Below are 23741 nucleotides of genomic sequence, written 5' to 3' on the forward strand. Positions count from 1 at the left end.
GCTGTGACTTTATCTCTGGAAATGTTACTTTTAGTTTCATTGTTTTCACAGTAACGCTGCATTAAGATGTTGAGTCAAAATAGTTTTTCAAGTCTCTCCTTTTGATAGTTTGTTTGAGAACTAATATTTCTAAAAATGTAATGTTGAGGATCACAATTTTTCTAAATAAAGTTACTAAATGTTGCATGATTTTGCATTTTATTGATCTTCTCCTAAGAGGAGCATAGCTTGATAGAAATGTTCTTTTTCACCCATTCTAGACATATGGATATCTCTTTTTTTAATCTTTGCCTTTAGAAAGAAAATAGATTATATATAAACACAAGTCAGCTGTGTGGGTCAGTAATTGAATATGCAGTCAATTATTAATTTATGTGGTAATATGAATCTTATGAACAGGCCAATTACTTAAACCAGTTCTGAAGATTTCTGTGCAATTCCTGTTCACTTTTTTCCTCTTATGAATTTCATCTTTCATGAAGAATGTATTCAAGGAATTATTAGAGGGTTTCTTTAGGGTCATGCCTGCCTGAGACAAGGTCACATTTAGTGTGCTCATAAGGGATAAGACTTTAGGGTTATTCCTGGTATGAGACTAGGTCACTCACAGTGCACATAAGACAATAGGAAGTGTTTTCTTGTTTCAAAAGTGTGTATAGTTTTTATAATAGACCAGGAGCCCCCCAGAATATCTTTTAGTGTTGGAGGGCCCTCAAAGATTTGTAACATCATCTTACTATTGGATACAACCTTGTCCACGTCATAATGACTCTCAGTTATGTATAAACTGTTGGAAGCTGGGCAAATGGTACAGACTTGCTAAACCAAACATCAGTAAGACTAATAGTTGTGGCAGCTGTAAATAATGAATGTTTTTCTGCATGGACAGAAATAGTGCTAGAGCTCCATGATGAGTTGGCAGCAACCCAAGATTTATCAAGTCTGCATGTACTAATGAAAGTTGTCATGCACGTTGTGCTGTACAGATGGTTTTACATTTTCTCCTAGGCTTGGCCAGTTTAAGTATTGTTTGCATTTCTTTTTCTTTTCTTTCTACCCCTCAAGCCTCCTTATCTCCATTTCCACCACCACCCCCCACACACTAAACCCTGGCATCAGCTAACAAAAAAACACCACCACCAAAATCTTATTTCAGTCAACCTTGAAAATAAAATTAACATCTATATTACATACCAAGGACGACAAATGTGGCTTAAGGACAGACCATATTGTCACACCTGGTGTATACTTGAAGATTCATATGGTGCGGGGGGGAGAGAATAGACTGCTAGAAGTTCCTCCAGGCCACGTCAGTCCCTCTTTATTTTAATAGCATCTAACTTCTATTTAAAGAGATTTTTGCTCTGGTTTTATGAAAATAACCAACCAAAATTGATGACTTTTACAAAAATGGGGTTGGAATCTGCAAAGAAAATTAAACAGTAAAATTATAAAAGCTTAATTGATTAGTTTACAGAGAAGCATGGCAATTTTTTGCTGTTCTATATCATAAATATTTTATTAACTAAGAAGGCCAAGTAAATAGCTGTGTGAAACCTGCACAGGCTTGGAGGAAGCAAAGAGAGAGGGTCATATGTAGGATGAAAAAAACGGGTATTTCAGTTACAGAAAAATAACTAGCACTGTACATAAGGCCAAATTTGGATTTGGTATGCAGATTTACTATATGTGAGAGCAACCAGGTGCTTACACTTAGCTTGCTGTGATTTGAAAAATCAGAACACATACTGTAAAAGGCACATACAGTTCATATTCGCTCTCTCAGATGTATTAAATGGAATTATGCTCTCTCCAAATACCATTCAGTCCTCTTCCTTTAGAATGTTCACCTTTGTGTTTCTACTACTTTGAAATTCTTTAGAGAATTGAGAGTTGGCAATCCCAATAAAGATATAGTGATGTATCTCAGACATCATAGTGCAATAAAAGTTGCATATTTTATGGCAACCATTTGACAATCATACGTATTATATCTAATATAGTCCTTACAATCTGATTTTTATGGTGTATCTCAGTGTGACTTTAAAAGGTGTTCTCCAAAACCAGCCAGTCTTCTATAAAGTCCTTATATGTGACAGTAATCAGTTTGAAGGTAAATCAGAAAGCAAACAATCCATCTTGAATTTAATAGTGTTTCCTCTGTTTGTTTTTACTGGGACAGATGAAAAATGAAAACAAAGGGCATTTCTTATCGAGCAAAACTCAGAAGCAGTATCACATGAAAACATAATGAGTATGACAGCCTACAAATAACATTGAATGTGAATTTTCTTACACAAGAAAGGAGAAAGGTTCTTTGGGATATTTACTTCAATCAACACTAATAAGTCTTGCTTTATGTATTTTATGCATCTGCCATCATAATTATAAATCCTTGACATTTTAGCATGAGCATTTATATATGTCAGGAAAGCAGCCTACAGTCAGCCTTAAAGGAATGGCTGTATTGTTATTATAGATCTGCATAACTGTATTAAAATACTTGCTAAGTGGCTTAAGAAAATTATAATTCAGTCACGCGTGAAGAGTTCATCAGCTAAATTTTGCCCCAAATCTCAGTGTTAACTACTTAATCTACTGTCATGCATGCTAACCACAGCCAGAATTGGACTGAAATGAATAAATGCAGTCTCATCAATCAATTAGATATGCACACCTGGCACATAAATACGATGGGTCAGAAGATGAAAACTTTGGCCAGATTTGAAGCGAAATTGCTCAGATGATTTGAGAGATGAGAATTAGAAACATTGAGCATTTTGCCTGTTTTACAAATTAACACTTTATCACATTGTGACAAACTTTAAACTTGGTTTGTTGAGAAGATTTGAAGATTCTGCAACACACTGCCTTTGCCATTTTCAAAAAATGGTGGTGTGTATTTAGGAAGTTAATGGGGTTAATTATAAATGTCAGAGTGTACTGTCAATACATGAAGCCCACCAATGATCCACAGATCCTGTATGTAACTAAGATGTCAACAAACACGAGGACAAGGGTGATCCAGTGGATATAGTGTAATTGGACTTTCAGAAAGTCATTGACAAGGTCCCTCACCAAATGCTCTTAAGCAAAGTAGGCAGTCATGAGATAAGAGAGAAGGTCCTCTCGAGAATCAGTGACTGACTGAAATATAGGAAACAAAGTGTAGCCATAAATGGTCAGTTTTCACAGTGTAGAGAGGTAAATAGAGGGGTCTCCCAAGGATTTGTACTGGGACCGGTGCAGTTCAACATAGTCATAAATGATCTGGAAAGAGGGATAAACAGTGAGGTGGCAAAGTTTGCTGCTGATACAAAATTAGTCAAGATATTTAAATCCAAAGCAGACAGCAAAGAGTCGTAAAGGAATTTCACAAAACTGGGTGACTGGGCAACAAAATGACAGATGAAATTCAGTGTTGGTAAATGCAAAGTAATGCACAGTGGAAAAAATAATCCACATTATATATACAAAATGATGGGGTCTAAATTAGCTGTTACCATTCATGAAAGAGATCTTGAAATCATTGTGGATAGTTCTCTGAAAACATCTGCTCAGTGTGTAGTGGCAGTCAAAAAAAGCTAGCAGAATGTTAAGAACCATTAGGAAAGTGATAGATAAGACAGAAAAAATTGTAATGCCACTGTATACGTCCATGGTATGCCCACGTCTTGAATACTGTGTTGCAGTTCTGGTTGCCCCATCTCAAAAAAGATATATTAGAACTGGAAAAAGTACAGAGAAGGCGAACAAAAATAATTAGAGGTATGGAACAGCTTCCACATGAGGAGAGATTAAAAAAAACGGGGACTGTCCAGCTTGGACAAGAGACGACAAAGAAAGAATAGGGGAGAAATCTTGAAAATCATGAATGGTATGGAAAAAATGAATAAGGAGGTGTTATTTACCCCTTCAAATAACATATGAACCAGGAGTCACTAAATGAAATTAATAGGTTTAAAACAAACGTAAAGAATTCCTTCACACAATGTACAGTCAACTTGTGGAACTTATTGCCAGAGGATGTAATGAAGGCCAAAAGTATAACTGAGTTAAAAATAGAATTAGCTAAGTTAATGGAGGATAGATCCATCAATGGCTATTTGTCTAGATGGTCAGGGACACAATCCTGTGTTCCTGAACTTCTGAGTGCCAGAAGCTGGGACTGGACGACAAGTGATGGATCACTCAATACATTTCCTTTTTCTTTTCACTTCCTCTGAAGTATCTGGCACTGGCCACTGTTGAAAGACAGGATGCTGGGTTAGATAGACCATTGGTCTGACCCAGTGTGGCCAATTTTACGTTCTGTTCAAACTTGCAAAGGATCTGATGGATTGGCAGCTTGGCCAAACAAATGCGTATCAGACTTCAGCAGAATTGCTAAGCCTCAGAAAGGGTGTAGCAGGCACTGGAAACATAAATACACTACATGGAGCATCCTAATCACTGCAGAACTCTTGAGATCTTTAGAGTCTGATACAGAGGTTCTGAATGGAATTCAGAATTTAAGAAATTTTCAGGTGCCCCTTGGAAGATACTTTAGTGCGGCTATAACAAGAAGGCAAAGAAGTTATGATGAGTAACATGGCTTTCACCTAAAAGAGGGTGTAAATCTGTTTACATACTTGGATGTAACTGAATGCTTCCATATGGCATGCATTTTTGTATTTTACCTAGGCAGCTTTCACAAAAAGCTAAAGACATTCCAAAACAAAACATCATTAAACAAGATTTAACATTGCAAATACATGTCAATAACTTAGGGTAAAATATCTTAACTCTAAAGAAAGACATTAAAAAGCCAGGAAAGTTTAAATTTAAAAATTAAATAAAAATGGTGTGTGGTCACTGAAGCCATGATATATTCTAGATCTGCAAACTTTCTTGCAGTGGACAGGTTCCTTACTGGTGCAGTTACATGATAGCTTGACTATCAGGCTGTGTCTAAGGTCTCAGCCGAGCCATTTATGACTCTATCACCTTTTCCTGACACTAGGCACACCTGAGCCACAATGTCTCGGTACTTCCCAGATGCCTTATTTCATAAGATGGGGAAGAACATGTCCTCCGGGCGGCATCTAGCACCTGTCGCAGCCCCAGCGGCTCAGAGCTCTGGCGCCCCTGTCACAGCTCCAGGGGCTCAGAGCTCAGGCCTCCACTATCCACAGCGGCTGACTGCTCCAGGATCCTTGTGTTACCTCGGACCTCCAGCATCCCTGCCATCCGCGGTGGCTTACGGCTCCGTGGCCTCCACCACCTGCGCTGCCTTGGAGCTCCGAGGCCTACTACGATCCGTGACGGCTGACAGGTGCACATCCCCCCCCCCGCTGCACCAGGGCTGAAGCAGAAAATGTCATGTACGTCAGAGAATCCAGTACTTCCGTGACCTCCATGACACAATCTTATCCTTATTTACAACAAAGTTCTCTGACTATGAAAAGTATGACACCTGCCTCCTTAAATGTAAATGAGGCTAAGGGACAAACCGATATTGTTATTGTAGTGGTCTGAAAGAGATGGAGATACCAGGTATCTTACATAGTTAGGAAGGAGATGCAGGCAAGATCACCTGTTCAGTAAGAATGCAACTTATATCGCAATAAAGCTCTAAAAAGTCAAGAATGGCTTTATAGAAATATAGTACAGAGAACAATCTGACCAGTGTTTAAATGGAAGACTATTAGTTTTATAAACAAAAAAAATTAAAATATCTGAGTTTATGCTAGAAGGGGACACCCTTAGGATGAGACAAATGAACCTGTTCTTCAGTATTTGCAGTACATCCCAAGAATAACAATGCCAAGTTTAGTCCACATTTCTGTAGCTCTCACAGCAAAGTACTACCCCAAGCACCTTTAGGTATATACTGAGCAACTCTGTCATAGATAAGGTTATTTCAAAGTGAGGAAAGACTGTCTATCTGCACCAGTGGTTGTAATAGAAAAATAACTAAATGTCTCTTGGCAGAAATCCAAAAAGGTGGGTTTTTTGGGTCTCTTTTGGGTGGGTTTGTTTTTGTTTTTTGTTTTTTAAACTATCCGAAGTATAATAATCTAGAACAGTCAAGGAGGATCTTATCAGATCCACTCACTCAGATGCTGCGTAGATGAAGAATCTGTTTCAATTCATGGAGTATGTTTGACTGATCAAAGACACCGCCTTTTTAATAGGATCTTTTAGACCTCAGAATAACACTCAGAATCAAGAATCCCAGAAATCTGGAATCAAGGTGCCAAATATGGTCTGCTGGGTCTCCTGCCCCTGAAATGAGCCTCCCCCCATCATTTCAAAGGCAGGAGACCAGCAGTTTGCAAAGCAAAAATTTATGGCAGTTAATATCTTACCCATGATATTGAATGACAGAATCACCAATCTTTAATGATGTCATGGAGGTCACAGAATCTGTGACTTTCAGAGACCTCCGTGACATTTTCTGCTTCAGCGCAGGGGCAGAGCGGTCAGTCGGTGGAGGGCCCCAGAACTCCAAGCTGTTGCGGGAAGTGGGGGGGACCCCAGAGCTCTGAGCCGCGGCGGGGGGGACCCCAGAGCCATCAGCTGCCAAGGGTGGCGGGGGGCCCGGAGCTCTCAGCTGCTGCAGGCAGTGGTGGGCCCTGGAGCTCCAAGGCACCACGGGCAGTGGGGGCCATAGAGCAGTCAGCCACTACGGGTGGTGGGGACCTTCGAGGGGGCCCTGGAGCTGTCAGCCACTGTGGGCAGGGGGCCCTGAGTTCTGAGCCACTGGGGCTGTGGTGGGGTCCTCGGAGCACTGAGCCACTGGATGCCCACCCTCCTGCTGCGGGGCTTGGGCTTCAGACCCTTCCCCACCCCCCATTATATCCTTGGAATACTCCGGGATGTAAGGGGGAGAGAGGGGTAAGTGGCCCCAATGGACACTGCTTTTCAGAATGTTCCGGAAATTCACAGTGTAGGCACCCTGATCCCACAAGTGTTAATATACAGAACATCATCTTGAAGAAGTCCGGTTACAGTTAAGTAACCTTCATTTATTTTTGTGAAGTAGGAAAGTGACAAAGTTGTATGAGACTGTACTAAACCTCAGCTTTTACTTCCATCATTTCTACGTAGGTCACAGAGTTCAATGGCAAGCCCATTGAACCATTCCTTTACTATGTACCCACAATTTTTTGTTGAAACATGAGTGATTCTTGATTGAAAATTCTTTGGTGAATTAGGAAATGTGTTTATTATGAGGCTTAAGATGTTGAGAAATACTGTTCATGAAGGAGCACTGTCAAGCAGGAATTGGAAATTTATAGTTTGTTTAAAAATTAAGGTTTTTTTAAAAACTTTTTTTCCTGCAGTGTTTGCAGTCACAAGCATGTATCATCAGAACTGAAACAAAGCTGATTGTAAACAAAGCAGGACCCTGTCTAGTCTGCATTCACACATCCAAACTGAGTGAAGGGCATTTAAAAAACCCAAACCAAACTATGGGTATGTCTACACTACGAAATTAGGTCGAATTAATAGAAGCCGGTTTTATAGAAATCGGTTGTATACAGCCGATTGTGTGTGTCCCCACATAAAATGCTCTAAGTGCATTAAGTTGGCGGACCGCGTCCACAGTACCGAGGCTAGTGTCGACTTCCGGCGCATTGCACTATGGGTAGCTATCCCACAGTTCCCGCAGTCTCCGCCGCCCATTGGAATTCTGGGTTGAGATCCCAATGCCCGAATGATGCAAAACAGCGTCGCGGGGGGTTCTGGGTACATGTCGTCAGGCCCCTCCCCCTCCGTCAGAGCAATGGCAGACAATAGATTCGCGCCTTTTTACCTGGGTTACCTGTGCAGACAACATACCACGGCAAGCATGGAGCCCGCTCAGCTCAGCTCACCGTCACCATATGTCATCTGGGTGCCGGCAGACGTGGGACTGCATTGCTACACAGCAGCAGCAGCTAACTGCCTTTTGGCGGTAGACGGTGCAGCATGACTGGTAGCCTTCATCGGCGATCTGGGTGCTGGCAGCTGTGGGGCTGGCAGCCGTAGGGCTGCATTGCACCAGCCCCTTACCTTTTGCCTTTTGGCAGTAGATGGTGTATTACGACTGGTAACTGTTGTCATCGTACAGCAGTGGCTGGAACTCCGTATGTCCCCCAGTCCCCCATCCCCTCAGTCATATTCTGCTGCCTTCACAATGACGATGATGGCTATCAGTCGTAGTATGCCATTTTCTGCCAAGCGCCCTGTTGGATCATCGCACATTAGCAGAGTCTTCCCTGAGCAGCAGATCGTGCAATAGGCCTGAAGGCCATCGTCATCATAACTGCCAAGCGCCCAGTATTTGCTGCCAAGCACCCAGAAGATGCTGAGGGCTATCAGTCATGCGGCACCGTCGTCTTAAGATGTAAAAAATAGATTTGTTCTGTATTCATTTGCTTCCCCCTCCCTCCGTCAAATCAACGGCCTGCTAAACCCAGGCTTTTGAGTTCAATCTTTGGGGGGGGGGCATTCTGTGTGACAGTTGTTTGTGTTTCTCCCTGATGCACAGCCACCTTCGTTGATTTTAATTCCCTGTACCTGTACGCCATGTCGTCATTCGCCCCTCCCTCCCTCCCTCCCTCCCTCCTTCCCCTGGTCCGTCAGATAGTAGTTTCGCGCCTTTTTTCAGACCAGACGCCATAGCTAGCACTGGGATCATGGAGCCCGCTCAGATCACCGCGGCAATTATGAGCACTATGAACACCACGCGCATTGTCCTGGAGTATATGCAGAGCCAGAACATGCCAAAGCAAAACCAGGACCAGCCGAGGAGGCGATTGCAGCGCGGCGATGAGAGTGATGAGGAAATTGACATGGACATAGACCTCTCACAAGGCACAGGCCACAGCAATGTGGAAATCATGGTGTTACTGGGGCAGGTTCATGCCGTGGAACGCCGATTCTGGGCCCGGGAAACAAGCACAGACTGGTGGGACCGCATCGTGCTGCAGGTGTGGGACGATTCCCAGTGGCTACGAAACTTTCGCATGCGTAAGGGCACTTTCATGGAACTTTGTGACTTGCTTTCCCCTGCCCTGAAGTGCCAGAATACCAGGATGAGAGCAGCCCTCACAGTTGAGAAGCGAGTGGCGATAGCCCTGTGGAAGCTTGCAACGCCAGACAGCTACCGGTCAGTCGGGAATCAATTTGAAGTGGGCAAATCTACTGTGGGGGCTGCTGTGATCCAAGTTGCCAGGGCAATGAAAGACCTGGTGATATCAAGGGTAGTGACTCTGGGAAACGTGCAGGCCATAGTGGATGGCTTTGCTGCAATGGGATTCCCAAACTGTGGTGGGGCCATAGACGGAACCCATATCCCTATCTTGTCACCGGAGCACCAAGCCACCGAGTACATAAACCACAAGGGGTACTTTTCAATGCTGCTGCAAGCCCTGGTGGATCACAAGGGACGTTTCACCGACATCAACGTGGGCTGGCCGGGAAGGGTACATGATGCTTGCGTCTTCAGGCACTCTGCTCTGTTTCGAAAGCTGGAGGAAGGGACTTTCTTCCCGGACCAGAAACTAACCGTTGGGGATGTTGAAATGCCTATCGTGATCCTTGGGGACCCAGCCTACCCCTTAATGCCATGGCTCATGAAGCCGTACACAGGCAGCCTGGACAGGAGTCAGGACCTGTTCAACTACAGGCTGAGCAAGTGCCGAATGGTGGTGGAATGTGCATTTGGACGTTTAAAAGCGCGCTGGCGCAGCTTACTGACTCGCTCAGACCTTAGCGAAAAGAATATCCCCATTGTTATTGCTGCTTGCTGTGCGCTCCACAATATCTGTGAGAGTAAGGGGGAGACATTTATGGCGGGGTGGGAGGTTGAGGCAAATGGCCTGGCCGCTGATTACGCGCAGCCAGACACCAGGGCGGTTAGAGGAGCACACCATGGCGCGGTGCGCATCAGAGAAGCTTTGAAAACTAGTTTTGTGACTGGCCAGGCTACGGTGTGAAACTTCTGTTTGTTCCTCCTTGATGAACCCTCCGGCCCCCCCCCCCCCCCCCGGTTCACTCGACTTCCCTGTAAGCCAACCACCACACCCTCCCCTTCCCCCTTCGAGCACCGCTTGCAGAGGCAATAAAGTCATTGTTACTTCACATTCATGCGTTCTTTATTAATTCATCACACAACTAGGGGGATAATTGCAAAGGTAGCCCGGGATGGATGGGGGAGGAGGGAAGGAAAAGGACACACTGCAGTTTAAAACTTTAACTCTTATTGAAGGCCAGCCTTCTGATGCTAGGGCAATCATCTGGGGTGGAGTGACTGGGTGGCCGGAGGCCCCCCCACCGTGTTCTTGGGCGTCTGGGTGAGGAGGCTATGGAACTTGGGGAGGAGGGCTGTTGGTTACACAGGGGCTGTAGCGGCGGTCTCTGCTCCTGCTGCCTTTCCTGCAGCTCAACCATACGCTGGAGCATATCAGTTTGATGCTCCAGCAGCCGGAGCATCGACTCTTGCCTTCTCTCTGCAAGCTGACGCCACCTATCATCTTCAGCCCGCAACTTGCTCTGTTCATCCTGCGATTCAGCACGTCACCTCTCCTCTCGTTCATACTGTGCTTTTCTGTAATCAGTCATTGACTGCCTCCACGCATTCTGCTGTGCTCTGTCAGCGTGGGAGGACATCTGTAGCTCTGTAAACATGTCATCACGCGTCCTACGTTTTCTCTTTCTAATCTTCACTAGCCTCTGTGAAGGAGAAACATTTGCAGCTGGTGGAGGAGAAGGGAGAGGTGGTTAAAAAAGACACATTTTAGAGAACAATGGGTACACTCTTTCACGTTAAGTTTTGCTGTTCACATTACACAGCACATGTGTTACAAGGTCGCATTTTTCCTCTTATATTGAGGGCCTGCCGGTTTGGTGTGAGAGATCACTCACGCAGTGCCAGGCCACAGATTTCAGCTTGCAGGCAGTCATGGTAAGACACAGTCTTTTGGCTTTTTTAACCTTCTTAACATGTGGGAATGGTTTCAAACAGTAGTGCTCTCATTTCCCATACCAAGCACCCGTTGGGTTGGCCATTTAAAATGAGTTTGTAATGTAAAAGGAGGGGCTGCGGTTTCAGGGTTAACATGCAGCACAAACCCAACTAACTCCCCTCCCCCACACACCCAATTCTCTGGGATGATCACTTCACCCCTCCCCCCCACCGCGTGGCTAACAGCGGGGAATATTTCTGTTCAGCAGAGCAGGAACGGGCACCTCTGAATGTCCCCTTAATAAAATTGCCCCATTTCAACCAGGTGACCGTGAATGATATCACTCTCCTGAGGATAACAAAGAGCGATAAGGAATGGATGTTGTCTGCATGCCAGCAAACACTGGGACCATACGCTGCCATGCTTTGTTATGCAATGATTCCAGACTACGTGCTACTGGCCTGGCATGGTAAAGTGTCCTACCATGGCGGACGGGATAAGGCAGCCCTCCCCAGAAACCTTTTGCAAAGGCTTTGGGAGTACATGAAGGAGAGCTTTCTGGAGATGTCCCTGGAGGATTTCCGCTCCATCCCCATACACGTTAACAGACTTTTCCAGTAGCTGTACTGGCCGCGATTGCCAGGGCAAATTAATCATTAATCATTAAACACGCTTGCTTTTAAACCATGTGTAATATTTACAAAGGTACACTCACCAGAGGTCCCCTGTGTGCCCTCAGGGTCTTCGGTGAGTTCGGGGGTTACTGGTTCCAGGTCCAGGGTGACAAACATATCCTGGCTGTTGGGGAAACCAGTTTCTCCGCTTCCTTGCGGCTGTGAGCTATCTACATTTTCTCCATCCTCCTCTTCCGAACCCTCTTCCCTGTGTGTTTCTCCAGTGAGGGAGTCATAGCACACGGTTGGGGTAGTGGTGGCTGCACCCCCTAGAATGGCATGCAGCTCCGCGTAGAAGCGGCATGTTTGCGGCTCTGCCCCGGACCTTCCGTTTGCTTCTCTGGCTTTGTGGTAGGCTTGCCTTAGCTCCTTAATTTTCACGTGGCACTGCTGTGCGTCCTTGTTATGGCCTTGGAGACCTTTTCTAATATTTTGCCATTTCGTTTACTGCTTCGGAGTTCAGCCAGCACTGATTCATCTCCCCATATGGCGAGCAGATCCCGTACCTCCCGTTCTGTCCATGCTGGAGCTCTTTTGCGATCCTGGGACTCCATCACGGTTACCTGTGCTGATGAGCTCTGCGTGGTCACCTGTGCTCTCCACGCTGAGCAAACAGGAAATGAAATTCAAACGTTCGCGGGGCTTTTCCTGTCTACCTGGCCAGTGCATCTGAGTTGAGAGTGCTGTCCAGAGCGGTCACAATGAAGCACTGTGGGATAGCTCCCGGAGGCCAATAACGTCGAATTCCGTCCACACTACCCCAATTCCGACCCCCTAAGGCCGATTTTATCGCTAATCCCCTCGTCGGAGGTGGAGTAAAGAAACCGGTTTAAAGGGCCCTTTAAGTCGAAAGAAAGGGCTTCGTCGTGTGAACGTGTCCAGGCTTAATTCGATTTAACGCGGCTAAAGTCGACCTAAACTCGTAGTGTAGACCAGGCCAAAGACTGGTGAAAACTAATTGGGGGGGGGGGGAGAGGAGGTTATTATCAAAGGCACAAAGGGCAGTTAGTCACCCATCTCCAACTGAAAGTTAATGGAAGTGGGGCACCTAACTCCTATTTGTGACTTTGAAAAGTAACCCCCTGTTTCTTAAAAAATCCTTCCTTTTTAATCTTCTAATGTGTTATTAACATAGGTAAAAACATTTACTTTTTAAATGATTTTTAACCTGTCAGTACTTGAAAGCTGATGAATTTAATTGCATGCAAGTTTTGTTATTTTCCTTTGAGGTTTACACCAAAGTGGCACTATGTAGATGAAGAATGTTTTGGGTTGGAGAGGAAATAGAAGTATCTCTTTAGTTCCACTTATGTTGGCTGAAATTAGTGAAGTCATATGTTTATGCCTGTTCTTGTACCCATGAAGACTCTTATTTAAAAAAAAAAAAAAAAAAAAAAAAAGATTAACAACACTAATCTAGTTGTCAAAAGCATTTTTTTAAAAAGAGAAATCATTTATGAAGTCTTTGTTTAAAACGGTATACAAAAAGCCAGTTGCTGTTGAGGTACAGATAGACAAATGCTTTCAAATAAGTCTGCAACGTTCCACCATTCATTCAAAGGTGATAATTTGTTTTTCTCTCCTTGTGAAATTGTGAAACTTCACGGTATTATTTAGATTTAATTGTGCTTGGTTAAAACTTGTAACTAATCAGATTTTTCATTGGAACATATTATGTAGTTTGCTTCTTTTTATATTGTTGCATGCTAATAAATACAGTGTATATGATTAAACAATGTACTGTATATGTATGTATATGTTTATATATGCATGCACCCTCTGGAACTGGGGAGAACATGCAGTTGCTGAAGGTTATTAGGGTAGAATGTAGCCAGTTTTGAAAAGACTGATAGCCCTTGGAAAACATGCCATTTCTTATGAGGAGAAGGGATGAGGGAACATTTTATCTTTGGGTGACTCTTAAATGAAACATTTCATCAATTTTCTGCATCTTAGTGGGCCACTGATTCCCTCAGGTGCAACACTTTACTGCTTTGTATTCAGTCCCTCTCATTCAATAGCATTATTTTCCTCCTATTGTCGTTTACCCTTCTTCTCATATATGAGATTATATCTGTGTTTGCTGAATGCATGTTTGTAGCTCTGTGTTCGGGTATATAGTCTCTAAACTTGTACACAAATTTTGTATTTTTCTGTAAATCGTGTAATTGGAATAATTATAAAATGTTGATAGTTTTAGTACCTCTTGATAGGTCTTTAACATAGGACACCCTAATAAAATCAAAATTTGACTTTCCTAAATTGCTTTACAATAAGCTTTCCACACTTACTGGCAACTGTAGTGGTAATAAAATCTCTGTTCCATGTTGCTACCTTACGGTGGGTTTTTGCATACTTAAAATCCTTTGTGTACAAAATAACAAGTAAGTGCAATAGATCTGATAATTTATTATTTGTCTTGGTGACTGATAGATTATTAAAAGGTGCTAGATTTAAATGGAGGTTACAATGATGTGTGGAGTTGAAGTCCTAATTATACAAAAATGCCTTTTAAAGATACTTCATAATGACAAATACTTGTATATTCTTTCCTCAAGTCACTTTTTTAAAAAAATGGAATATTTTTAACGAATGTACCAAGTGGACAATTTTTATCAGTAGAATAATGGGATCACATTTTGCAGATTGTTTGTATATATTGATAGAATAATCTTTTGATACACTGATGTATTTAAAATAATTAGTATGCTGATCCACATAGCTTAACTTGACAGAGTGACCATTTGAAAACATGAGGATATTTGGTAGTATATATTAATGTAGGATTTTTTAAAATCTTGCTTGGAGACCATCATGTCTTTCCTGATGTGAGAGGATAGTAGTCTTCTCCAATTAAAGAACTTTCAATACTGGAAATGAGCAGTCAATTACTAAAATTATTTTTGAATAGCTAATTTGCATATCCTTAATTGTATTCATTCCTTTTTGAGAGGCTGAAGTTGATATTTATAATGTTTTGATTGATTAGTAATGCATTTGTAATGTTAATATGGTTACAAGCTAGGTGCTGTTGTAAATGGAGTCCTAAGTAGCTCTTCTGAATAAATGTTTTTAATAAATAAATTAGTTTTTATTTCATCGATGAAGGAAGATCTTAAATTTTTTAGCTACTAGTATCCTCAGTGCATGAAATATCACCTCTTTTACACGGTGTAAAAGATGGGAGTTTAAGTCCAGTTCAAATAACGTAATTGGTGGTGACTGCTATAGAAATGCCTATAAATAATTACTGTAATATAACAAGAATCTGACAAAAAGATGCACAGCTAAGAAGACTTCTAGACTCTTCATTGTTGCTGGTTTCTCAAATAATGACAGCAGTAGAAAATACTTTTACTAATTTAGGCTGGCTAGGGGACTGCATCCCACTTTGGCATATAGATTTGGTCAAAATTATCGGCTCATCTGTAATCTCCGCATTTGATTAGTGAGTTAAGACCTGGGTTCTCTTTACAGCTTTGCCATTGACTAACTGTGTGACTTTGTATCTGGGAAGAGGCAGTTTCAAAGACAGCCAGGGCCTGGCTCATAGATAACTTCAACAATCAAGATTAGTATCTTAAAATGATTTGATAATTGTTGGGTAGCCAGTGAGGTGAATGGAGCATGGGAGTGATGTGTTTTTGTCACCCTGTGTTGGTCAGCGGGTGGTGTATTGCATGTTATACCATGTGGAATTTTTTCACTACCTGTGGTTTTATTTCTCAGTACATTGCAATAATATACTATTATGATTACTGCTAATGTTTCATTTAATCTGTCTCTCATTTTACGGATGTGTAAAATGGGGATAATAATGCTTTACTCACCTTCTGTAAAATGCTTCAAATCTATAGATGAAAAGTGTTACTATTGTAATATGTGTGCTGTTGTATTGAGATATATTATACTATTGTCCTGCACCGTGGAATGAAACCACAGAGAAACTCCACCTGGTGCAACACAGAACAGTGTGCCTGTTGATCATCACATCACACTCACGCTCCATTCGCTTCACTATTTACCCATCAAATACCAAAATGAGTTTCAAATCCTGGTGTTGATCTTCAAAGCTTTCAGTGAATTGGACCTGTGCTATCTGGCTCTCCTTCTCCCTCAGTAACAGCTACAATCCTTGGGAATGGAGGAAAGTTATCATGGGAAAGGTGAGACTGGTAAGAGCTGAAGACTAAGCCTTCTGGGAAGCTAACCCACAACTGTGAACTTCCTTGAACTATGAATGATACAGTCTTTACAACATTCATGAAAAAATGTGACACACCTTTTTATCATAGCTTTCCCATGACATTACTGTTAATAGTTACTTAACACACAAGAAAAGCAAGACAAATACTCTTATCTTGGTCTTGATGTGTATGTCTCGCTCTAGTTCCCCCATTTGGATGTATGTATTTGGTAAGGTGCACAGATACTATGATGGTGAGTTTCCTTGTACTTTACCATGACTTGCATTGCAAAAAAAGTTCTGTAACTAGAATTAGTCTTTTCCAATAAGTTTAGGTTAAATACAAAACAAATTATGTGTAGTAAGAATATAAGCATGGTCATGGAAAGAAAGCAGTCTTCGTCTAAAAAGGAAAGCAAGTTTTCTTCCTAATTATTCAGGGTGTTTTGTGTGTTGCTGGAATATGTATTGGTAAACATGAACTGACAGATTTCTAGCAACCAAATTATAAATGAGTGGGAGACCTAAAAATGTCAGTTTCTTCCTTAGAAGCACTTCAGTTTTTTTCCTCCTCTTATTCCCTCCTTTATTTTGTCTCTCATTCCTTTATCTTCCTTTATTCCCTTAGGCAAATGAGTGTCTTTAAATGTTTGTCTCTTTGCTTCAATATTTTACTTATCTCAGTGTATCTTTTTGATACAAATCTTCAAGGTATATCTATATACGTATATTCTCTCTCTCTCTCTCTCTCTCTCTCTCTCTCTCTCTCTCTCTCTCTCTCTCTCACAATATATATCTTTGTATTGTGTATATATAAAATACAAAGATCTCTCTCTATATATAGATAGATAGATATATTGTGTGTGTGTGTGTGTGTATATGTGTGTGTGTGTGTGTGTGTGTGTATATATATATATATATAATAACCCAAACCTTAATGCTTGGTTTTTGGAATGATCTAGAAAGTGCTCTTTTCAAATTTAGCATAGACTAAATCAATCTCTTAATAAATCCTAAGTATTAAAACAAAATACGTACACCCTAAACTACAGAAACCATTTCAGATGATATTCAGTGGACAACATATGTCCATTTAAAGCACAGAATGAGATAACTTCCTCAATGAAATACACTGATTATGAAGTTGTTAATATTGTTGCAGTCACATCCTCTGCCCTTGATGCCAGTGGATACTCTGAGAATGGATCAAAAGACACATGCCTTAAATTTAATCTCCAAAAGCCCTCTGATGTAAATGACACTGGGATTTTAAAACTGGAAAAACAAAAGAGGTTATTCAATGATGATTTTGTATTCTTGAACATGCTGTCTTACAAATACCTTAGGATATTGTAAGATCACAGTATTCACCTATTGTCCCTTTTTTATTTACCAGAAGATAAACCGAAAACAACGAAAAGTCTTGTATACCTCACTTATATGTACCTGCGTTGTACTCTGGGACCCTTCCCCCCCCCCCCCAAGTGTTTAAACTTGGCCAACTGGATTCCCCCCCCCCCTCCCCAATTTTGGTCTCTGAAAGTTAGCCTAGAAGAGTATGGAAGCAGTGCTTCAGTTAAGAGTTATTTTTTATGGCTGAAATATGGATTTCTCTAAATAGAGGTTTGTAATGAAAATCCTAAGAGAAATTTTCCAGTACACTAAGGTGCTAACTAATAATGACACCACATTGTGGCCCTGATTCAGAAAAGCATCTCTTTTCAGGTCACCACTTAAGAACATGCTTAAGTCCCATTGAAGTCAGTGGATTTAAGCACACGTTTAAGTACTTTCCTGAATCTGTGCCTCTATCATCTGTCATTTTAAAATCTGTTTGATACTTTTATCCTACCATCAAGGCAATATTTGTACTGAAAATCAGTGTCAGCCATATTTTAAGTATAAACTGTAATATCTTTTGTTTTACAGCTGATTGCCGTGTATGATGAACAAGAATTGCACAATAAGATTGACCGCATCAGTGGCAGTTTGACAGACAGACCCAGCCCAGAACCTTTTGAGATGGAGGTGGCTGCCCAGCTGGCTGCCTTCCAGCCAATTGGTGGTGAGATTGAGGTGACTCCTTCTGCACTGAAATTGGGTACGTGCGCGTTGTCTTCCAATTTTTAAAATGATTACTGATCATCATCTAGGAGGGTTGTGTGCCAGAGCCTCTCTACATTGCTGGTCTCTTGCCTCTTTATTTTTGTCCTTCCTGTTGGTGTTTGTTTGTTGCCTCTGTCTTCACTGGTGATAATGCTGTGGTGAGGCCACACACAATTTTTCAGAAACAGATTGAAGGTGACTCCCATTCTGGTGTGCCCTCAAAGCAGCAGCACTGCCTGACAGGTATCCCGAAAATTAATGACACTAAGGGATGTTTTCCTGTTTTCTACGAGATCTCTCTATTCAAAATGTTAATAGTGATCTCCTTAATAAACCAAGTATGTGGCTTAGAACACAAAACGTAAGAAGTAAGGCTACTACCCTGACTTACTTTACCCTAATGTGACTATGTATTATAGGGGTCTCTGAACAGTGTGTGATAAAATTCTTGAGCACATGTGGGTGGGTTAAGGATAGAATTTCAGTCTTGGGTCTGAAATGTTTGTGCCTTTGTTGGTTTAAAGTTAGACCACTTATGACTTTTGAAATTGAATGTTTTGCATTCTATTTGCTTTATTTTAATTTCATTTTTTTTAAAAAGGAAAAGACTGATAAAAAGAACATTCCACCAACATTTTATTGAAAAGGAAGTTAATGCTGTGAACAGAACCTTACTGTTCTAGTTTGTGCCTGTCAGGGAAAGCATTCAATTTAACTGAAGTCAATGAAACCTTCCAGACTAAGGTTTACATTATAATAGGTCATTCAGAGTGTTTGTAATTTCAACCTTCTGCAGGATTTCCCCGGGCCTGTAGTCTTGGGAAATGATGTATTCTTGCTGTAACTTCCATATATTTCAGAATGTTATGAACTGTATTCTTGATATGTATGGAAAGGCTTCATCTGTCTGAAGGACCTCTAATTGAATGAGTTAACATTCTATGTTACACACACAAGATCTAGCATGAAATGTAAAAGATATCTTAATGTGTTTTGAAAAATAAATACTGTTCAGATAATCCCCCTGAAGCATATTTTAATGGACCAGTACACATGCCCTGTCTTAGCTCAATACTGTATTCACATCTTGGGAGAGGGAAGGAATTATATTTCATATTTTAGCCTCCATGCAAACTTATGTAAAGCAACTAAATTGAATTTTTGTTCAGAATGGCAATGCCAATAGACCTTTAATTTTAGCAGTGCTGGAGGTCACCACTATGTCATTTACCAGACAGTTTCATTTTCATAACAGAAATGATGCTAGGATGTTCTGGAGTATTAAGGAGAATGAAGATAGTGTAAAAAGATCAGCCAATTATGGTCCCAGTTAATTTCCAATCTATACACATGTTTCTCTGGAAATAAAAGTGAATGTCTCCTCTAAAAAGGGACTATGTAAAAATGAGGATGTTGGGATTCCATATTTGTCTCAATGATTGCATTTCAAATTGGTTTCATTTAAATGAAGGGTTTTCTAACTGTCTGCCCTACAAACTCAATATGAGTTCTGAAAGTCCACCTGTTTTCTTTCTAGCTATTGCATCTCATTGATGACAAAAATTCTGCAAAGCTAATTTTGCCCTTATTGTCGTCTATGCAAGTCTATTGTCTTCTGTCCTCAGTTATACTAGATCCAAATGCAAACTGAATTAAAAATGCAAATAAAACATAGTTATCAATACTATTGATGTATGAGCTAGATTAGAATATGGTGCATCCTCTTGATTCTGCATTGGCTACCAGCAGCAAAAAGTAGTAAAGTGTTTTCACTGAAGAAAGATATGACTGTGAATATATATAGTGAGCAAATCCCTGGAGTAAGAAGATAACCATTTTTATGTAGTCACTTTTCAGGATAGGCATGTACTTTAAGCATGTGCCAGAGTTCTTAGACTTTTAAAGAGTCTCTAAATGTACAAAAGATCTCTGAATTTACTTAAATAGGGATTATATCTATGTGGTTCAAATGGACAAAATATATAGTTATACACCTCTACCTCGATATAACGCTGTCCTCAGGAGCCAAAAAATCTTGCCGCGTTATAGGTGAAATCGCGTTATATCGAACTTGCTTTGATACACCGGAGTGCGCAGCCCCTCCCCCCCGGAGCACTGCTTTACCACTTTTTATCTGAATTCGTGTTATATCGGGTCGCGTGTTATAGGGGTAGCGGTGTAGTCTGCTTTTAATATTCATTGAAGAATCTATACTTTAGAAGTCTGGGTCCACCGTATTGTCCATATGATGGACAAGGTTTTAATGATGTCCCCAGAAGAATACCTAGAATTTGGGGCTGAATAAACAGAAGATTACTAAATTATTTCTTTTACGAACATGAGGGAATCCATATAAAATTTAAGAAACTATATCGTAAGTGTTGGCTAATCAGTCTTTATTTATACTAGATATGTTACTAGATATATCTCTTTTGTTATTTTTTCCTCTTTACTTTGTCTTAGAATTACTTATTTCATATCCTTTGTGATCAATGCTTTCCAGATAGTAACCAGTCCTACTAAGACTACGATTTTAGTTTTCCCTTTACCAAGTTAGTTATTCTTGGTTTTCTGTTAGCAAATCACTTGAACTTTGAAAATGATCCAATACTTATTTCAAAAACAACCCTATATTTGACTTTAAAGCTAAAAGTATGCCAGACGCTATATTGTTTCCATATGTGTGTTAACAAAAAATTTTCAAAAAAGTATATGAACCTTGGTTTTTATCTAATTGTTTTCATAATATTTAGCATTTATCTCTTTTCAGAAGTATACAGATAATTATATAACTTGATTATTGTCAAATTTTATATAGTTTTCTGTTAAATTAAATCAAAATTATTGCATGGAGAAACACACAGAAGTATTTGCATGCACTGTTATAAAAAGCTAAAACCCTCTTCTGGTGTTGCCTTTAAGAAAATGAAGGGGAATGTGATGCCTTTAATTAGGCCACAGTGTCTAAGTATCTGCCATGCCCATAATATGAGGTTAAATATTGGCATCTGATCCTAGACAAACATACTTGCACCACACACACAGCAGAACTGAAGCAGTGTATCTGGTATTGCTGCTGACAGTGTCTGAATTCAGACTACAAAGCAAGTAAGTATGTAATGGTTTCTTATTGCTAGAAGGGCTTTGCTAAAGTCTTTGGAATTGAGGAATGAAATTTACTGCAGGAACTGGAGTTGTTTGCTTCAGTTAGATCCATAAGTCACAATTTGGTCATGGGCTTTAATCTTATCGGTTTCTTGTTAGCCCTGATTACCAAACAATTAACACTGAGGAGAAGGCCTTTTTCTTAGTCTAATGTCTTATCCATGCAATAGAGGAATGATCTAGTAATTAGCTATGATAACTTTCTACTTTTCATTCAGGTACAGATACATATATATTTATATCTATATATAGATATATGAAGATCTTGCATACTTTCACATGACCAATTTCCTTGTTTCTTCAAGAAGAGTAGCAATGTTATTTCCATTCTGTTGGGCGGGGAGAGGACAGTAACAGGAAAATTGGGTGGGACTGAGTTCATTCTCCCTGTTTCTTGCCTTTCTTTGTTTTGTGAAATGGAAAGCACTCCAGTATACTGTGTACACTACAGGGCGCTTGCCCCTTCAATTCATAACTCAGATATACTTCATGAGACTATCAGGGCTGCCAAGAATCACTGGCTACACTGAGTTGCCCTAAAACAAAACCTGCCTTTTTAAACTCACATTGAAAATATTAATTGCAAAGGTAATGTCAAAAGTTAAGTAAATTTAAATCAGATTTTCAGAAATAAGTTTCATACCCATTTTTCAGTAATTATTCAGGAGGTGGGAGTGGGAGAGTGAAGAATTGTATCTCCTCCTCCTCCCCTTCCCTCCCCCACAAACTCACTTCCTGACCCCTCTTCAGGGACCACTGTCATGAGGAAATCCTCCATCAGGAGGTGGACTCTTTCCTCTAGTGAGGGCCATAGAGCAGAGGTCCCCAAACTGTTGGGCGCGGAGGGACATTTTGGGGGGCTCACTTGCCTGGTCCAGCCCCCACGGGGGGTGGGGAAGATGCGCCACTCAGTTCCACTCCTGCCCCTGGCTCCAGCTACCCACCCTGCCCCTGCCCCCAGCTGTGGCTCCAGCCTTGGCCTCCCTTACTCCTGTCCACATCTCCCTGCTCCAGCTGAGCGGGGGCTGCGGACAGGAACAAAGGACGGGGTGTGACCCTAAAACATTTGGGGACCACTGTTCTATAGCAAGTGCAACCTCAGCATCAAGGGAAAAGGGGTTTTTCTCCCCATATTTCATAGCTGAGAAGAGGAGAATGGAGACCCATTCTTCATCTACACCAGCTGAATCTTTATTCACAAATCTAAATTTCACTTGGTAACATGGGCATCAATAATTTCCTCCCTGGAGAAGGACAGATGGTTCGCGACTCTTGACATGAAAGTTGCTTACTTTCATGTGCACGTTTATCCATCCCGCAGAATGTCCATCAGATTCATAGTGGGACAAGACCACCACTAGTGTACTTCTAGAGTACTTCCTGTTCAAGCTGGCAACAGCACCCAGGGTCTTCAGGAAGGTTCTCTCAGTGATGGTGGCCCAGATGAGACAAAAGGGCTTGACTGTCCTCCCATAACTTGGATGATTGTCTCCTAATGGGCAGATCCAACCAAGAAGTTCAGTCAGCAACACTATCCTTGCTCCATCTTCCGTCATCATTGGGAATCTGTGTAAACCGGAAAAAAGCCTCCTTTGACTCCCACAAATATTGTAGACTGTATAGGAGCAGCCCTAGACTCAACCTCAGCAAAGGTCTACCTCCCCATGAACAGATCCCAGGCCATGAGCAGCCTGATTAAAAAGTCATCCTCTGACCTCCAATCACAGTCAAGATCTCCTTCTCCTCTTTTAGGTCACATGTCCTCATGTACTTGCATAACACTGTTCAGCAGGCTTCACCTCCATTGCTTACAGGCCTGGTTCTAGTCTGTTTACTCGACAGATAGAGACAACCAAGGTAACAACTCCTGCCAAGGTCATGGCTTCTCTTGTATGGTGGATGAACCCAGAACAAGTGCGTGCAGGAGTCCCTTTCTTTCCACCCACACCTGATGCAACCATAATCACAGGTGCATCCCTTGTAGTCTAGGGAGCACACATGGGCAGTCATGCTGCGCAGGACACATTGATGCCTATCAATCTCCTAGATTTAAGGGCAGTCTGCCTAGCCTGCAATGCATTCCTCCCACTGAGAGTCCTGTCGCATCCAGATAATGTCGGACAACATGGCAACCGCCTTTTATATAAACAAACACGGTGGGGCAAAATTTCTTCCTCTATATATAGAGGCAGTCAATTTATGAAACTGGTGCATCAGAAACGACATCACACTTTTGGAAGCATAGCTACCAGGTATTCAGAGCTCTCTAGCAGACAGTCTCTGCAGTCGCTTCCTCACAGGCCAGTGGGAGATACACAGTTCCACCCTAAACAAAATCCCCACCACCACCACCCCCAGTGGGAAACACCATCCTGGGACCTTTTCGACTCCCAGATGAACGCAAAAAAGAAGCTTACAAGAAGTGGAAGATTGGACAAATGACCAGGGAGGAGTATAAAAATATTGCTCAGGCATGCAGGAGTGAAATCAGGAAGGCCAAATCACACTTGGAGTTGCAGCTAGCAAGAGATGTTAAGAGTAACAAGAAGGGTTTCTTCAGGTATGTTAGCAACAAGAAGAAAGTCAAGGAAAGTGTGGGCCCCTTACTGAATGAGGGAGGCAACCTAGTGACTGAGGATGTGGAAAAAGCTAATGTACTCAATGATTTTTTTG

The 23741-nt window shown here is 41.5% G+C and overlaps 1 protein-coding gene across 1 annotated transcript in view; it reads left to right on the forward strand.

The window, feature by feature from the left end:
* Positions 1-23741, forward strand: part of PARD3B (par-3 family cell polarity regulator beta) — a 657306-nt gene that overhangs the window by 222810 nt on the left and 410755 nt on the right. The window contains exon 3 of the mRNA XM_065413438.1: positions 17727-17898. Within this exon, the coding sequence (XP_065269510.1) occupies positions 17727-17898 (172 nt within the window). The remainder of the gene's footprint in view (positions 1-17726; positions 17899-23741) is intronic.

Source organism: Emys orbicularis, chromosome 11, assembly GCF_028017835.1.
Source record: "Emys orbicularis isolate rEmyOrb1 chromosome 11, rEmyOrb1.hap1, whole genome shotgun sequence".
Lineage (NCBI taxonomy): Eukaryota > Metazoa > Chordata > Testudines > Emydidae > Emys > Emys orbicularis.